Source organism: Rhincodon typus, chromosome 12, assembly GCF_021869965.1.
Source record: "Rhincodon typus isolate 14 chromosome 12, sRhiTyp1.1, whole genome shotgun sequence".
NCBI classification, from domain to species: Eukaryota; Metazoa; Chordata; class Chondrichthyes; order Orectolobiformes; family Rhincodontidae; genus Rhincodon; species Rhincodon typus.
This window is the reverse complement of record NC_063343.1, coordinates 63,491,460-63,508,929: the sequence shown is the minus strand read 5'-3', so window position 1 is coordinate 63,508,929 and position 17,470 is coordinate 63,491,460. Positions and strand designations below refer to the sequence as shown.

Genomic DNA, 17,470 nt, shown 5'->3' with positions numbered 1-17,470 from the left:
ATGGGTTGGTAATACCAGCCATGGGTTGGTAATACCAGCCATGGGTTCAATGAACACACTGCATCCCAATCATCAGCATACATGAAACAAAAGCATGTTGATTGTAATCAGTAGAACTCCCAAAGGATCCATCGTTACTCACTGCACACAAGACTTTGCCCATGATCAGCTAGTGAAAAAATTAGTTGGTTACCAACTACTCTTTAAAACTGTCAAGGGCACAATTCTAATCTGGTCATCTTGAAAATATTGAAAACAACCAATGATCCCATTTGCAATTCTTAGTGACTACGGTACAAAAACAAAACAATTCATCATAACCTGCTTAGGTGGCCATAAATAATTTTAAGCCTTTTTCACCTTTCATGATCTCATTCTTAAAGATTAGTACATTTCAAAAATAATTAATTGGCACAAACTCCACAAAATGCAACGTAATCCTGACCCCAAACAAAATCTACTTCCTCGCTGCCTTCTTTAAGTGTTGGATATTGGGCACTTCGAAGAAACCTTCCACTTCTTCAAAGTGCCATTGAACCCCTTGGTCCAGCTGATCAGGCAGACAAAGCCAGGGTTAAACATCTCTCCAAAGACAGCAGCTGTCGTGTATCAATGGGATTATTTTCTTTTGAATGTGAACAGCATTCAGTGCCCATTGCTAACTGCCCTCAAAAGATATTGATGAGTTGCCTCCTTGAATGCTGCAGTCCATCTGGTGTGGGTACAGCAGTGCCACTTGGAAGGGAGTTCCAGGATTTGGACACAACAGTAAAAGAATAGTGACATACCAAGTCAGAATGGCACAGGGCTTGGAGAAAACATGCCTAAATGTGGGTATTTCCATGCACCTGCTGCCCATGGCCTAAGTGGTAGAGCTCGTAGGTGGCACAGTGGCGAGCACTGCTGCCTCACAGCACCAGGGGCCCAGGTTCGATGCCCCCGCCTCGGGCAAACGTATATTGAGTTTGCACATTCTCCTGGTGTCTGTGCGGGTTTTCTCCGGGTGCTCCAGATACCTCCCACAATCCAAAGATGAATAGGTTGGGTGGATTGGCCATGCTATTTGGCCCATAGTGTCCAGGAATGTTTAGGCTAGGTGAATTAGGCATAGCAAATACTAGGGATGGGGGCAGGGGTGCCGTGTCTGGGTGGGATACTCTGAGGGTCAATGTGGACGTGACGAGCCAAATAGCGTGTTCCCACACAGTAGGGATTCTAGGATTCCATGATTGTATGAACGCAGTCACTGAACGTTCAGTACCAGAGTTCAGGGGCTCCAGACAGGAATGAAACGTGGAGGATGGACTAAACAGGATGGTTTAAAGATTTGGCATTGGGGTGGGAGCAGAAAGCACACACAAACCATCCACAACAGTTGCCCCACTGCATCACTAGAATAGAAGGAGGACAGCTTCAGCATTATAACTTCGATGTTGCTCTTACCCTTCCAGTGTCCCTTTATCAAATGACTCTGCAAAATTCACTTGTCCAATTGGAACAGGGGCTCTGTACGTGACCTGCAAAGCAACACAAACAGTAAACGTGGATGATTTACAATGTCTGTGGCGCATTAACAACAGGAGAAAGTACCACTCCCCATGTTGAATCTATACACACCTTAAACCTTGATCAAAACATAAACCAACTCCTACTGCACTTCAGTGAATCCTCTAAATGTACAAGTACACTGTCTCATGTCTAACCATGAAACATTTAATTCCCACTGTTCCTAAAGGAAAGACAAGTTTCAAAACTATTAATAACTTTTTTCCTCCAAGTCTTCAACTCTATTCTTCTGTCACATTTCAAGCCCATGTGGCACAAGCACTTTAGGTTTCAAAAGTCAATACCAATCAAGACCGCCTAAGGAGAAAAGGAAAATGTGGTGCATACAATCTCAGACTCTCAGCTTTTGAAGCTACAGACACTTCAATGTCATGGTCAAGTCTCCTCCAAGCGCAGTCTTCAGGATTTATTGGAGAATGCGACTCTGCTTTTAAGGATCAGTTAATTTCCTACACAACCTGTGGACACAAACCTGTGTTTTACCTTGGAATGCTTTTTAGTAATGTAATCAGACAGAGAATAATACCTCTATCTCAGGAAGCCTCACGGTATTTTCCCAGCCAATAGCTTGTGAAGACTAATTATTGTAGGAAAGGCAAGACAGCAATCACATGACAAGACAACACACATGGGCCCTCTGACCATGCTTCACCATTCAATAAGATCACAGCTAACAGTCATGGAGTCATACAGCACAGAAACAGACTCTTCAGTCCAATCAGTCCATGCTGACCATGTTCCCAAACTGAACTAGCTCCACCTGCCTGCACTTGGCCCATATCCCTCCAAACATTTCTTATTCATGTAATTATCCAAATGTCTTTTAAACATTGCAACTGAACCTGCATTCACCACTTCCTCTGGAAGTTCATTCCATACGAAACAAAAAATAATGCCCCAAGTTTTAAATCTTTTTCATCTCACCGTAACAATATGCCCCCGTGATCTTGAAATCCCCCAACCTAGGGAAAGACACCTGCCATTCACCTTATCTATACCCCTCATGATTTTATAAATCTCTACAAGGTCACCCCTCAACCACCTCCGTTCCAAGAAAAAGGCCCAGCCTATCCAGTCTCTCTTTCACTCAAACCCTCTCGGCTTGGCAACATCCTAGCAAATCTCTTTTGAAACTTCTCCAGCTTAATATCATCCTTCCTAAAACAGGGTGACCAGAATTGGACAGTACTCCAGAAGATGCCTCAAATGTCCTGTACAACCCCAACATGAGTTTTCCAACTCCTATTGTCAAAGGTCTGAGCAATGAAGGCAAGTGTGTTAAATACCTTTTTTAACCATCCCATCTACATGTGATGCAAACTTCAAAGAATTATGAACCTGAACCCCTAGGTGCCTCTGTTCAATAACACTACCCAAGGCCCTACTTTTAGCTGTCAAGTCCTGCTACACCAACTCAAGCTGCTCGTTCTCACCTTCCTTCACTTCTCAGGATTCAAGTTTCAACGATATTACTGATTATTATCCTAAATTCCAAAATATGCACACCGAGGTTGTTCAATGTGTCTACGGAAAGCTCCCAGAAACAGCAGCAAGGTAAAATATGATAACTCAAGAATGAACTGAAACTCATGCCATTTCCTATAACAAGTACTGATCTACTGATCAGTGTGATGGGAGCTAGACCGCCCAAAAATTTAACCTAAATCAGTTTCAGAGTCTTTAGTTGAGGGTTAAATATTGCCCAGGACAAACATCCATTTCTGACTGTATTAACTGTACTGGTCTGATATTGAGGCACATAACACTGAGCTGTAAGGCTGCTTGTAGCATTGTTTTTATTTGAATTTCCAGTAGCTGTAATATCTAGCTTTTAGTTTATCCTCAGTGAGATATCCTAGAATAAATGGACAGGAGCAGGAATACTTCCATCAGTGTATGATCATCATTGCTGGCAAAATAAAAAATGGTAGGTCTGTGATAAGGTGGAAGGCAGGAGAGACTGGATAACAGAAAGTGGTGGTGGTCCTGCAGGACCAAAGGAAATAAACAGAGCAGGACAAAGATTTCCTAAAGCAGGCATGTTGCTGACAGAAAGAAAAACAAGCAACAAGAAAAAGAAACAAATGGAGACAGAGCTTCCAGTGTGAAATCGCAATGTTTGTCCAGTCAACTCAAAAAGTGCCTAATTAAAACAGGAGATGCTATCCTTTAAACATAATTTGAACCACACTGCAACAGCACAGCAAGCAAAGCAGAGATGTTAATGGTAGGGCTAGGTGGAGAAATACAAAAAAAAAAATGACAGGTTACCAGAAGATCAGAGAAACTGACTACCAATCATTCTTGGCATAACTTGTTACTTTTTATTGCCCTATCTCCATTCTCATTGGCCTTGGAGGTCTAGTCCACTTATCATTGTCACTTGTCTTCCAGCCCATCACTGACCTTACTTTTGTCCTTGCACTATCAACACCTTGCTCCAAACCTCTTACACCAACTTTTCCCAAACATAATGAAAAGTCACAGATGTGGAACTTCAACTCAGTTTCTCTCTGCACAAATGCCACCCTACTCAGTTTTTCTTTCTCACCATTTTCAGCTTTCCAGCATCTGCGGTGCACTGTTACCAACAAAGTGAATGATGCAGTTTTAAATAGGGCTACAAAGCCCCTGCAGTTAGCAGGGCATGTGCAGAAGATCGCTGAAGAAAGCAAGCAGTGTGTGGAATAAAAACAAATTGCTGGAAAAACTCAGCAGGTCTGGCAGCATCTGTGGAGAGCAATCAATTAACTTTTTGGGTCCAGTGACTCTTCCTCAGAACTGCCCTTGGAAGAATGACAAGCACTTGAAGAGGGTGTGGAGGGTATTTACAAGAATGGAAGTACAACGTGGATACATCGTAGCAGCTCAATATTGCAATCCCACAAGAGATAAAGTCAAGACAAGATTTAGTGAAAATTAAAAATCAATTAAAATTCAAAATCATGAAGGTCAGGAGAATTCTTTTTTGTCCCAGAGGCAAAAGGGGTCAGAATCCACGACACAAGGATGAATGGAACAGTTAGATGAATGGAAGACAGAGGGATCTGGAGCCCTTTCCTTAAAAAGGGCAGTGGAAACAAGTTAACTTTAAAAAGGATATTTGCTTGAAAAGGAAGATATTGAGAGGCTATGGGGAGAGAGGATCAGCACCTCATCTCCCGATTAGGCACTTTACTGGCTCTGGAGTCAAAGGTGCATTCAACAACTTCAAACCACAAACTCTATCCTCCATTTCCAATTCTCCCAGGCCAAGTGCCAGTCTGCATCTTTACCTTTTGTTTTCGGAACTGATATTTATTCTGCTACAATGCCAACTCTGGTTCACCCTTAGACTTTTGTTCTACTGTATCTTCAGCAGATATCTCTCCAATCTAACCTATCCCGAGCCTTCCTTTCCATTCCACCCGAGTCTCTTCTCATTCACCTCCACTCCATACCCTTAACCTACACCAAACCAACACATTTCTATCTCTTCTCAACTCTGAGTCATCATTTTGGATTCAAAAGATTAATAATTCTCTCCATAGATGCTTCCAAACTTGAGTATTTCCAGTTGTGTTTTTATTTCCAGTCTCCAGCATTCACTGTATTTTACTCCTGCAATGGAGAAACTCAAAAAAAATTCACAGAACACCACGTTTAACATAAAGAACCAATCCTCACCTTAGGTGGTGGTGGGGAGCTTGGTTCTGTCTCGCTTTCTATTGGGCTTTCGTCATCCTCGTCTTCAACAATATCAGTATCGTCATCGTCGTCATCTTCATCTTCAGCGTGGACTACAGCTGTACCAAATAGCAGCACTAACACCAACCACAGCTTCAGCTCCATAGTCTGGGAATGAAGTTAAAACAAAGTTAAAGATGCTTCAATTTACCAATTTCGGTTTTTTTGGACATGCTCAATTAATTTTTAGTAATAACAGTCTGATAAAAAGGGGACTTGGGAGCTTGATGTATTATGATGAATAATTCCATCATTGCTGCTGTAACAGTGATGAGAAGCCCACCATTGTCACTGTGATGCCCGAGTTCCAGGCCACGAGCAGTTGTGGTTGGGAATAGTGTGGGGTAACTCATCTTCCACTCGTCTCAACAGACTGTTCAGTAGTCTGTGGCGGAGAATGAACCTCAAATAAGTCTCAGCAATAAAGGGTTTTATCCTTTGGAAGATTTGAGTTAATTATCTCTCAATAACTATACACACATTAACTTTTAGGCATATTAGCTATGACTAAGATAAAAAGACATGCACCTTCAAAAGCAGCCTGTACCATACAGCAACTGTTGTCTATTCAAACTGCCTGATGTTCCACCCAAAAGCTACGGCAGGTATCAAAATGGGCAGAGCTTCATTTTAACCAAATTCACATCCATAAATGTGCAATAATTATGACTTTGTCAGATCAAATAATTTCTATACAAATTTTTCATACAAACCTAACAAAGCCTGGCTCTCCTCCACTCCCCAGACTCTTGCACCATCTTGTGAGCAAAAACTGATGCCCAAACACACAAGCTAATGTCACTCCACTATAGCAAGGCAGCAGAGTTAAACCAAGAAATTCTATGTCCATTACGCAAATGCACATTATTAGAGGCAGAGTCTGAATGGTTGGATGAATGAGTTGATCAGACAGCCAACATTAGCAGCTGTGCTCTCAGCTGCCTTGGCCCCAAGCCCTGGAATTCCCTCCCTACACCACTCAAAAGATGTTGTTTGGATTCTTCGATCAAGTTTTTGGTCATCTGTTCTGATATCTCCTTCCATAGCTTTGATCTCAATGCATTATTTAGTGTTTTCCAGAGGGTTCAACAAAGCTCCACTAAGCAAAAATCAGATTGCATGGAATTAGTGTAACCCTATTACCTTGTATGTGGAAATGGCTGGGAGGTAGGAGTCAGTAGGGTTTAGTGCATGCATTTTCATGGCAAGTTGTAACTATTGGTACCTCCCAGATAGCAGAAAGATCACAGCTTTTTACTATTCTATAAACAGTACATTAAGGAAAAGAGCTGAATATTCAGATTAGTTGACATGCAGTAAAATGGCACAGTAAATACAATATGATAGTTTTGGAGCAGAAAGTGGTGAAGGGGATTGATAAATTAATTAAGTGAACAAAACAATGACAGATGGATTTTGATGTGGTGGTGTGTGAGGCTATCCAAAATAATTTGAACACTACATTCACTTACGGCCACATAATTGAGGTGCTAAAGCTACGAAATAGTTTACGTAGGATAGATTTTTAAAAATGTTATGCCTCGTTTAAGAAAGGGCACATGCCCTTAAATTCAGAGCTGGGCTGTTCAGGAGTAGAGTTATCAGGAAGCACTTCTTCACGTAAAGGGTAATGGAAATCATTATTGCATTATTGGCCAACTGAGGAAGGAGCATCCAGGATCAGGATTACAGACATACTATGGTCATGGCTTATCGGCAGCTGTAATACCTATGCTCCTGTATACTTGGAGAGACTTTGGCAATTTACACAAGGCACTGGGGAAGCAGCGGTGCTCTCGCAGGATTCTTGGAATCCAGTGACAACATAAGTAGTTTCTCTCCAATGTGAACATAACCATCATCAAGGCAGTAATCACTCAAAACTAGCTCTGTGGGCAGGTCATGCCATTTTATAGCTTGAGACTACTTGAACAACAGTTTACATGTAACCTGGTCACAGCAAGAGGCTCCCAGGAGGATATGAGAAGCATTTTAGGTATGCCCTTAAAACATCCCTGAAGATATCAAACATTCCCACTGACTCACGGGAATTCCTGGCTTGTGATTGACTAAGTTGGAGAAGGTTAATTCAGGGAGCCTCTAACCTGGAATTACCATTTCTATTGTAGCTTCTGCAAAGGCTCTTTGTCCTTCCTAAAACATGGTACATTGAACCGACAATATCCCAGCTGCAACCAAACTATTTTTTAAAAGATGGATTTAGCTCAAATTCTTGGTTTTTCTACTCTTCCAATTATAAAAGGCAAGGGCCCATACAGTTTTATTTAACTGCATTAAAGTGTCACCTTCAAAAGCTGAACAGAACCGACTCAAATGGGTTGCCAAATAAACCAGTCCAGAGTAACAAGGTGAAATTTAAATCCCACAGAACACAATTTCTCAATTACCAGTTTGGCAAGTTGTGTTTATGAAAAATCAATGAGGTGTGGAAAAGTGCTCAGACTACATCCTGTAGACTTCTGGTTGAGTAGTCTACTTGAAACAGGCCTTTGCCAAGAAAGAATGGAAAAACAGCAGGAAATGGCTGTTAACTACTAGTCTTGCGCACTGACTAAAGGTGATCACATGGGGAAGAGAGGTTGTGCCTCAAGCAGCTAGACATTAATTGATATATTTGCTATAGTACAATTTAATATCCCCAATTATAACCACAGAAGGAACTATTTGAGGAAGTACCTTTTAGCTGAGACATTCAACAGAGGCCCTGGCTGCCCTTTCAATTGGCCACAAAATATCCCAAAGCCTTCAAGAATGGGAAGTCCTATTTGGACCAGTATTCACCCCTCAAATTGCAACTTCAACCAATTATTTTATCATTTAGCAATGTTGCTTGTGGGGTCTCTTGGCAAATCACTTGCCATCTTTTCTGCATTACATGATTCATCAGAGGCAGATTGAGAAGAGCTGTAGAAATAGATCTGAATCAGTATTTGTGGCAAGTTACTAAGGGCAACATTTGCTCCTCAAAAGGTGATGAGCTACCTTCTTGAATCACTGCAGTTCTCAACGCTGTTAGGGACAGACTTTCTGACAGCAACAACAGGCACTGTATTGCCTACTCTGCATGCAATGTGAAGGGAAACTTGAATGCATTTCCATCATCTGCGGCTTTTGTTCTACATAAAGGTCATGCTGAAGATCTTGTAAACTGAATGCATCCTTTAGATAGGGCACAATGCTGCTGTGATGCTTGATGAGGTTCCAATTCAGCAAGCTCCATTTCCTGGACAGAGTCAAAATGCAAGAACGCTCTTGGATTTGCACTTAACCAAGCAAAGTGGAGAGGAAGTCCATCCTGCATTCCTGACATATTTCACAACTGATGAGAACATTTTCAGGAGGTCCTCACCACACAATACCCACCCTCTGATCTGCTCCTGTAGCCATTGTATTTTTGTGCCTGGCCCAGTTTATTTCCTGTTTAATGGGTGTTGATAGTGGGGGGCCCACTAAAACATGTAGGGAAATTTGCAGCTGTGGATTCAAATGTAGCAAAAGTACAATCTACAAAGCAGAAGCATGCAAGGGGTGGATGGTTAGGGAGTCTCTCCATGGGAGATCCTGAGTTTCTTCAAGCTGAACTCAGCAATTCACACACAAGTTCACTTTCAACACCACCATGTATGCCCAAATACATGGTATTATTATGGGAACCCCACAAGGCCCAGCTGATCAATAACTATTGAATTTGACAAGAAATAGGTTTTCATTCAGTCCGAACATTAGTTTCCCAGGCCTACTGCAGTGTAGTGCTCCAGCAAAGTTAAATTCAAGTTGCATGAATAACACTTCGTCTTCCACTTGGGGACCTTACAGCCTTCAGGACTCAACATTGAGTTTCATAATTTTACAGCATGAACACCTCCTTGTCTATTACCCACCACCATACCCCAGGTCCTGTCATGACATGGGCTGCTTTCATCATAGTCAACTCATTTTCACCCACTCATAGCCCCCATTATCAACTATCTAGCTTCTTCTCTTCCCTGGCTTACTATCAACAATCCCTTTGCCTGCCTACCCTTTTGTGTGGGCTCCCTTTCCACCTACCGTCCCCATGATCAGCATAAATATCACTTTTTCCTAGCCATCAATCCTGAAGGAGGGTCACTGAACTGGAGACAATAACTTTTCTTCACAGATGCTACCAGACCAGCTAATTTCTCCAGCAATTTGTTTTTGTTTGCAGCTTGTTTCATATTAGGTTCCTCCCTTTTTTAAATTTAGTATTCTCGCAGAAGATCCTAATGAGTACAAGATGAAAAGCTTCAACAAAGTTTGTCTATTCTCAGCAATACTCAAATTCCACATTTATGTATATAAAAGTGTCCCCATATATAACAATGTAACTGGAACAATTCTGAATCTATCCCATTTACCCTTATTAGTACTGCCACACAATACAATTAGAGTGAAGGGGTATCCCAATGTGAAAATAACAATGTCTCCACAGGAATGTGCGGTGTTCTCTCTCACCAATATGGTCATGGGTAGCTACAACTGCTATAGCTAGACCGAAATAGACAATATCACAGATCTCCCACCCTCAAGTTGGTGGCGATATTCATCAGAATTCAACCAGTTCTGTCAGTAGTAGTTCTAAAGGGAGATGCTAGAGTTACTTTTCACTTCATACACCATTCCCAGAATTAGCACTCCTCAGCTTCAGAAGTGCAGAAATTAAATTACTGGAAAGGAGCCAAATTACTTCACAATCAGTGTGAGAAGCTTCAAGCACACACCCCATGTCTGGGCGTGTTTACGTGCTGCCTTCCCAGACAAAACAAGAAACAAAAATTTATCCTGGAACAAACCTTTCAATGACATTATCGAGGACGTCTGTCCCAGTAAAGAACTGGCAGTGTTTTGGAATTAGAAATGCAGATTTTAATAAAGCATACAGATAAATCCTCAATTTCTGCGGGACCACACTAGCTTCAGTCACAGAACAGGACTGTACTTTGTTGGGTATAAATTCAGCTCACATCAACATTCCTGGTCATTTTCTTTCTGCCGTCATCTCAAAGATGGAATTACAAGCTGCCTGCACCGATACTTCAACAGAAAGTTGCGTGTTCAAGTTGAATTAGCACTGAAGCACTTTGAGATGTCTGGTATCTGTGAAAGGCACTGTGTATAAATGCAAGCCTGTTTGGTTCATCAACAATTGGCCAATTCAAATTAGTAACAATACTGTTCAAGGGGCCAGAAATTGCAGTGGCAAGTCCAGCATCCATTTCTCAATCTTTGGTAGGTGCAGATAAATGAGAAAAATTAAATCATAGAATCATTTAGCATAAATACGGCCATTCAGCCCTTTATGCTCATACTATCTTCTTGAAAGATCTCTGATTAGGCCCATTCTCCTCTGAACAGCACAATTATCCAACTCACTTTCAAAGTTACATTTGAATCTGCTTTGATCCTCCTCTCACACACAAGATCACAGCTTGCAGAATTTTAATGAAAACATTCTAAGTTACTGATTTAAAGGATGCCTGGAGTTAGACAAATTCTCAAAGAGGATACATCTGAAAGACAAAAAGAAACAGAACTGTGGACGCTGGAAATCAGAAACAAAAAAAGGAAATTGGTGGGAAAATTCAGGTCTGGCAGCAGCTGTGGAGAGAAACTAACATTTTGGATTCAGAGACCTTTCTTGAGAACTGACATTTGTAGGGCTATTGGAGAGAGCGAGACGAGTGAAATCGACTGACTTTCAAAAAGTGCCTCTACACACCCAATGGGCGGAATGGTCAGATTCGATGGTTACAAGGAAACTGACTGGAGATGGCTCACAGCTACAGGTCATGCAAACTGAAAAGAGATTCCACGTGGGTTCCAACACAGTAATTCTGAAACCAATGGAACAAAATTGTGAAATAAAGGGGGGTGAACAGAACAAATAAAAAACTGTGGACTGCTCAATTCAGAATGAAAGCATCAAGTCACAAATTGTGCAACTAGTTGAGTAAACCTGATTAAACTTTTCCAGATCAACCTGAAGTCATGGTTGTTACAAACATTAGCTGTCAAAGAGGACAAAGGTTTGCATCTGAGGATATAAACTGCCTCGAGTAGTTCAGAAGCTGAGACAATGTACTGGTAATTAATCCAAGATACAGGCAGTAGCTGGGAACATTCCCATAGCACAGGCACGGTACTTGTCACAAGTCACTTAATCCGATCTTCACCCCCAACTCAGATAGGGACTGACTCAATAGTAATTCTATCCTCCACCATCTTCTCGAGACCTGGAATTGAAGCACAATACTTTCTCCTCACCAAAACTAACACAAATCTGTTGTTGAGGCAGAGGTCAATGCCAGGAATGAAACATTGGCATTTTCTAGATGTGTGGCTCATGTAGAACAAACACTTACATTGAACAGACGGACTGAATGTTCTATTGGAAATACCACATAGTGGTAGCCAGAGACCACTTTCTGGTGGCAAGACACTTTTGTAATATGACTGCTGACAATGACAAGAGGTTCTACTCTATTGAAACTTTGGAATAACCCTTCACAGGGTTCAAAAGCGAAAACTGCATTTATATCACTTCAGACTTTCCTTCATGCATTACAGCCACTATTGTATCATAGGAAGTGTGGTAGATAATTTGTTTTAGTGATGTTGGCTGAGAGGCAAACGTTAGCTCCTGGACAGAGAAATTTCAAAATATCTATGGGACCATTTATGCCCACCTGACGGGGCCTCAGTTTAGCATTTCATTTAAAAGATCTTCAAGAGCATCAAGCTAAATTACAGGCTTTAAGTCACTGGAAAAGAGCTTTTCAACCTTCTGACTAAAAATTTCCAACGGGTCATCCCTCCACCCTGAGGTTCTGCCCCTGGATGCTAGTCTCTCCTAGTAGAGGAAACATCTTCACACCAACTTTATTCAGGCCTCTCAGTATCCTGCAAGTTTCAATGAGAATCCCCCTCATTCTTCTCTACTCCATTGAATACAGATGCAGTGTCCTCAATCACTTATGACAAATGATTTATCGCCAGGATCATTCTCGTAAACTTCTTCTGCACTCTGTCCAAAGCCAGCACATCTTTCCTTAGATAAGAGGGCCTAAAACAGCTCAATATCCCAAATATTGTATGACCAGAGCCTTGCACTCCTGAGGGTGTTTATCTGTGCTCATGTTTTCTAGCCCTCTTGAAATTAATGCCAATATTGCATTTGCCTTCCTAACCACCAACTGAACCTATACATTAAACTGAAGAAAATCTTGAACTAGCACTTAAGTCCCTTTGCACCTCAGTGTTCTGAAGCCTTTCCCCATTTAGAAAATATATAACATCACACTTAAGCACATTGCATTCCATCTGCCACTTCTTTGCCCACTTGCCTAGCATGTCCAAGTTCCTCAACATACCCGTCCCTCCACCTATCTTTGTGTCATCTTTAAGTTTAACAACAATGCCCTTGGTTCCTTCATCCAGAACATTAATGAATAGTTGTGACCCTGTGGAATGCCACTCGTCACTGGCTGCCATCCTGAAGAAGTTTCCTTTATCCCTATTCTCTGCCCTCTGCCACTCTTCTATCCATGCCAATACCACCTTGCACAGATGTGTCATGTATGACCTCCCCTTGACAAAACCATGTTGATTCTGCCCTATTTTACCATGCACTTCCAAGTACTCCGCAACCACATCCTTAATCATAGACTCCTTAATCTTACCAAGAATTGCGCTCAGGCTAACCAGCCTAAAGTTTCCTGTCTTGAAGTTCCCTCCTCCTTAAACAAGGGTATTATTTTAGCCACTTCCCAGTCCTCTGGGACCCCTCATGACTCCAGTTATTCCTGAAGGATCAATGACTCTACAATCTCCTCTGCTATCTTCTTCAGAACTCTGAGGTGATGTCTATCCAGACCGGGTGATTTATCCACATTCCGACATTTCAGCTTCCCCAACACCTTAGTGATGGCCACTACACACCTCTGCCCCCCAATTCTTGAAGTTCTGGTATGTTTTGAAGTGACGCAAAGTACCTATTCAATTCCTCTGCCATTTCTTTGCCCCCCATTACTACTTTCCCAGCCTCATTTTCTAGCAGTGCACTGTCCACTCTTGCCCCTCTCCCACCTTTCAGACACTAAAAGACTCTTGCTATCTTCTTTTACCAGAACAATTGGAAAATCAAAGTCTCATTAAGCAGACTGAACATGGCTTCATGATAGGGAAATTGTGCCTGACTGATTCATGCTGTGTTCATCCAGCCCTGCACCTTGTTGTCTCACATATTGTATTTGGACTTTCAGAATGCATTCGACAAGGAACCTGTCAGAAAATTGTTGAAAGATAAAATGCCTTGTGTTGGGAGGTAATACATTGGCATCAATAGAGAATTGGCTCATTGGAGGAAACAGCAAGTGGGCATAAGGGGGTCTTTTTCAGATTGGCAATGTGTGACTAGTGAGGTTCCACACAGATCAGTGCTGGGACCACAACTTAAATAATGACTTGGGGAAAAGAAAGGAATGGACAGTAGTCAAATTTGCAGACAATAAACACAGGTGGGAAGGCAAGTTGCAAGAGGAATATAAACAATTTACAGAGAGCTATTGAAAGGTTAAGTATTCAAAAAGTTGGCAAGAGGAGCATAATGTGGGAAAACATGAGTGTCCTCATTTTGGAAGGGAGAACAACACAGCAGTACTATTTAACTGGAGAAAAACTGCAGAGAAGCTCCAGCACAAAGGGACTTGCATGTACTTGTGCATGAAACAAAGCTAGCACAGAAGTTCAGCAGGTCATCAGAAAGGGTAATGAAATGTTGGCCCTTATTTCAAGGGAGAGGAAAGTCTTGCTGCAAATGTACAAGGTGCCGCTGAGACCACATCTTGAGTACTGTGTACAGTTTTCATCTCCTTAAGAAAAGATTTGTTTCATTGGAGGCAGTTCAGAGAAGATTTACAAGGATGATCCCTAATATGGAGGGATTGTCTTATGAGCACAGGTTTAATAGATTGGGACTCTTCACACTGAAATTTAGTATAATGACAGGTTGAAACATTGAAACATATCATCTCAGCATTTATCCTGTTGAGCTACTTAAGAATGATGTGTCCCTTCAAGAGCATCTAGGACCAGAGGGCAAAGTCTCAGTCTTCAATTGGCACCATTTAACTCTGAGATGAAGATGAATTTCTTCTGTCAAAAATCCTTGGCACAGAGCCTTGCATATATTTAAGGTTGCGATATATAGATGTTTGATCAGTACAGCAATCAAGGATTACAGGGAAAGGACAGGAAAGGGGACGCAAGGTGTGTCGGATCAGTCACAATCCTATTGAATGACGGAATAGGTTTGAGGGGCTGAACAGCCTCTTCCTGTTCCTATTTCTTATGGTATTACCTAAAGAAAAAATAATCAATCTCAGTTCTGAAACTTTCCCTAAATTCAAAGGGTCAACAAGTAAGTTCCAGATTTCCCTGTGAAGTACATCCTGCATAAAGTTCTATCCCCTAGTTATGCACCTCCACCCCAAAATACTCAAAGGAGATGTATTTTCCTGTTCTACCCATCCTATGAAAATACTGTGAAGGTATTCAAGTTGAGCCTATGCAACCTGTTTTTAATAATACGCCCATTTTAATCCCAGTATCAGTTGGCTTGACTAGCATTTGCTCCACGCCAACACCTCAAGTTCTAGTCTCAAAACAAAACATTTTAGGATGAAATAGCTCAGTCCTCTGAATCAGTTGAAATTCTAAAATTTCAATCTCCTTCTGCCATGATTACCTTGTGCAACACCCATGTCATGAGAGAACTCATTGCACAATCCAAATGACAATTTGCACTAATTGCCAATGTCAGTTACCACAAGATAGCTTGGGTGTCAAGCATTGAAACAGCAAATAAACCAACTCCTGACTCGGACTGAGATCATATCATATACAAGACATAGATGTCAATAGACATGATAATTAACATGGATTTCTGGTCTAGTTTTGGTAGCTTATTGGAATTGGACCCACTTTTGTAGACATTTTTCATTCATTGGCTTTATAAAAACATTTAAGAGATTTTATGGCAACAAGCCTCGCCTTAACTATAATGCAAGGACATACATTTGTACAAAACTGAAGGCATAGCTGTCAAAAATGGAGTGGCAGCAATTAGGAATGCACAAGAAGCAAATACTAACAAATTGAAGGCTAGAGGTGGTGAGAAATAGGGAGGGTACTGAAAATACAAACTTTTAAAAATCTGATTGGGAGCCATTAAACAAGCACAGACAAAATGCTTGAGACAGTTTAGTGCCAGTTATATTACAGGCAGCAAAATTTTGAATAAGCTCAGTTTGCAGAGGGTAAGAAGTGTGGAGGTCAGCCAGAGGAGCAATTGGTATATGCCAATTTGACAGTTAACAGAATATATGGCTCAGTGGATCAGCAGATGAGCTGAGGCAAAGCGATGTTACAGAAATGGAACTAAGTTGCTCTTGGTGATGGTAAAGAGCAATTTGTTTGCCATTTTATTGAAATTTGGATGGGGAGGGGCTGGAGAATGAGGAATAGACAAGTGAAGGAATGGAGTTTATGGTAAGAATCAAAGACAATGCGCTCAATCTTTCCAATTTTGCCATTTCAATGTTTTACTTAAGTCACACAATGTGGCAACAAGCTCCACATACATCACTTTGTTCAAAGGAATGCCTCCTAACCTTAAGGCCATTAGTGACATAAGAACACAAGTAGTATAAGGAGTAGTAGTTCGTACAAAGAGATTACTCCTTATTTTGAGAGGATCACAGCTCATCTTCAATTTCACTTTTCTACCCTACCTCATAACCCTCCAATTCCTTGTTCAAAACCTATCACAAAAATACTCAGGAGTTCAGAGTCCATTAGGGTAGGCAATTCCAAAGATCAAAGAATTAGTACATTTCAGTAGGGAGGTAAATTACCTGGAAGTTGCAAGTCTTGATGAGATAGGGGAACAATGGGATCTCAAAGTACAAATACATCAATCTCAAAGTTCCACTACAGACTTGCGACACCATAAGAGGTGAACCACGCACCAGAAGGATAGAATCAAAATATGAAGTAGTTATGGAAAACCTGTATCATACTTTGGTTGCACCATACAAGTGGAATTCTGGTCATGATAATATAGAAAAGATATAAAGGCACTGGAGAAGATGCAGAGATTTAAAAGGATCTCAGAAATGTGTGGGCTTATGTATTCAGGAAATACCTGATTGGTTGGGTTTCTTTTGTCTCTAAGAGAAAAAACATAGAATCCCTACAGTGTGGAGACAGGCCCTTCGGCCCAACTAGTCCACACCAAACCTCAGAGCATCCCACCCAGACCCATCCCCCTGTAACCCACTAAATCTACGCATTCCTGAACACTATGGACAATTTAGTATGGCCAATCCGCCATAACCTGCACATCTTTGGACTGTGGGAGGAAACCAGAGCACCCGGAGGAAACTCACACAGACACGGGGAGAATGTGCAAACTCCACGCAGACAGTCGCCAGAGGGTGGAATCGAACCCAGGTTGCTGGCACTGTGAGGCAGCAGTGCTAACCACTGAGCCACCATGCTATTTGACTGAGAGGTCTTTAAAATGTTGAATGATTTTGTCAAGAGTGGTACAAAAAAAAATTTCTTCTTGTGGGGTGGAACATATCTGCAGACAATCAACTAAGATAGTTCACAAAATAAAAAATTCAATTAGGAATTGAGAAGAAAACACCTTCACACAAACAGCGGTGAGAGTGTGGAAGCAGACCTCACTCCTGCAGGACATGGTTAAAAGGAAACGGTATATAATTGATGCATTCAAAGGAAGCAAGACAAGTTTCATGGAGAAGAGACGGCGTAGCAATTACAGATTTAAATAAGGTAGGACATGTGGTGGTCAGGACGGACCATAAACACTAGCATGAACTGGGAGGACCAAACAGCCCATTTCTGCACTATATATCCCAAATAAGCATCACAACCTTTTGGGTGAAGAGATTTCTACTTGAGTCTTACATGGTCAGTTGGAACAAAAGGAGGCCAGTCTGTTCCACCCTTCAGTGAGATCATGGTTGATGTGACCTAACTTCTTACATCTGTGACAACAAGGTGCAGGGCTGGATGAACACAGCAGGCCAAGCAGCATCATAGGAGCAGA

At 41.5% G+C, this 17,470-nt stretch overlaps 1 protein-coding gene across 3 annotated transcripts in view; it reads right to left on the bottom strand.

Annotated features, from left to right (window-relative positions):
- canx (calnexin) overlaps nt 1–17,470 on the bottom strand; it is a 46,165-nt gene that overhangs the window by 25,359 nt on the left and 3,336 nt on the right. For all 3 annotated transcript variants that reach the window (XM_020515085.2, XM_048604070.1, XM_048604071.1), the window contains exons 2-3: nt 5,233–5,400; nt 1,444–1,517 (exon numbers count right to left, since the gene is read on the bottom strand). In XM_020515085.2, coding sequence (XP_020370674.1) covers nt 1,444–1,517; nt 5,233–5,397 — 239 coding nt within the window. In that variant the 5' untranslated portion in view covers nt 5,398–5,400. The remainder of the gene's footprint in view (nt 1–1,443; nt 1,518–5,232; nt 5,401–17,470) is intronic.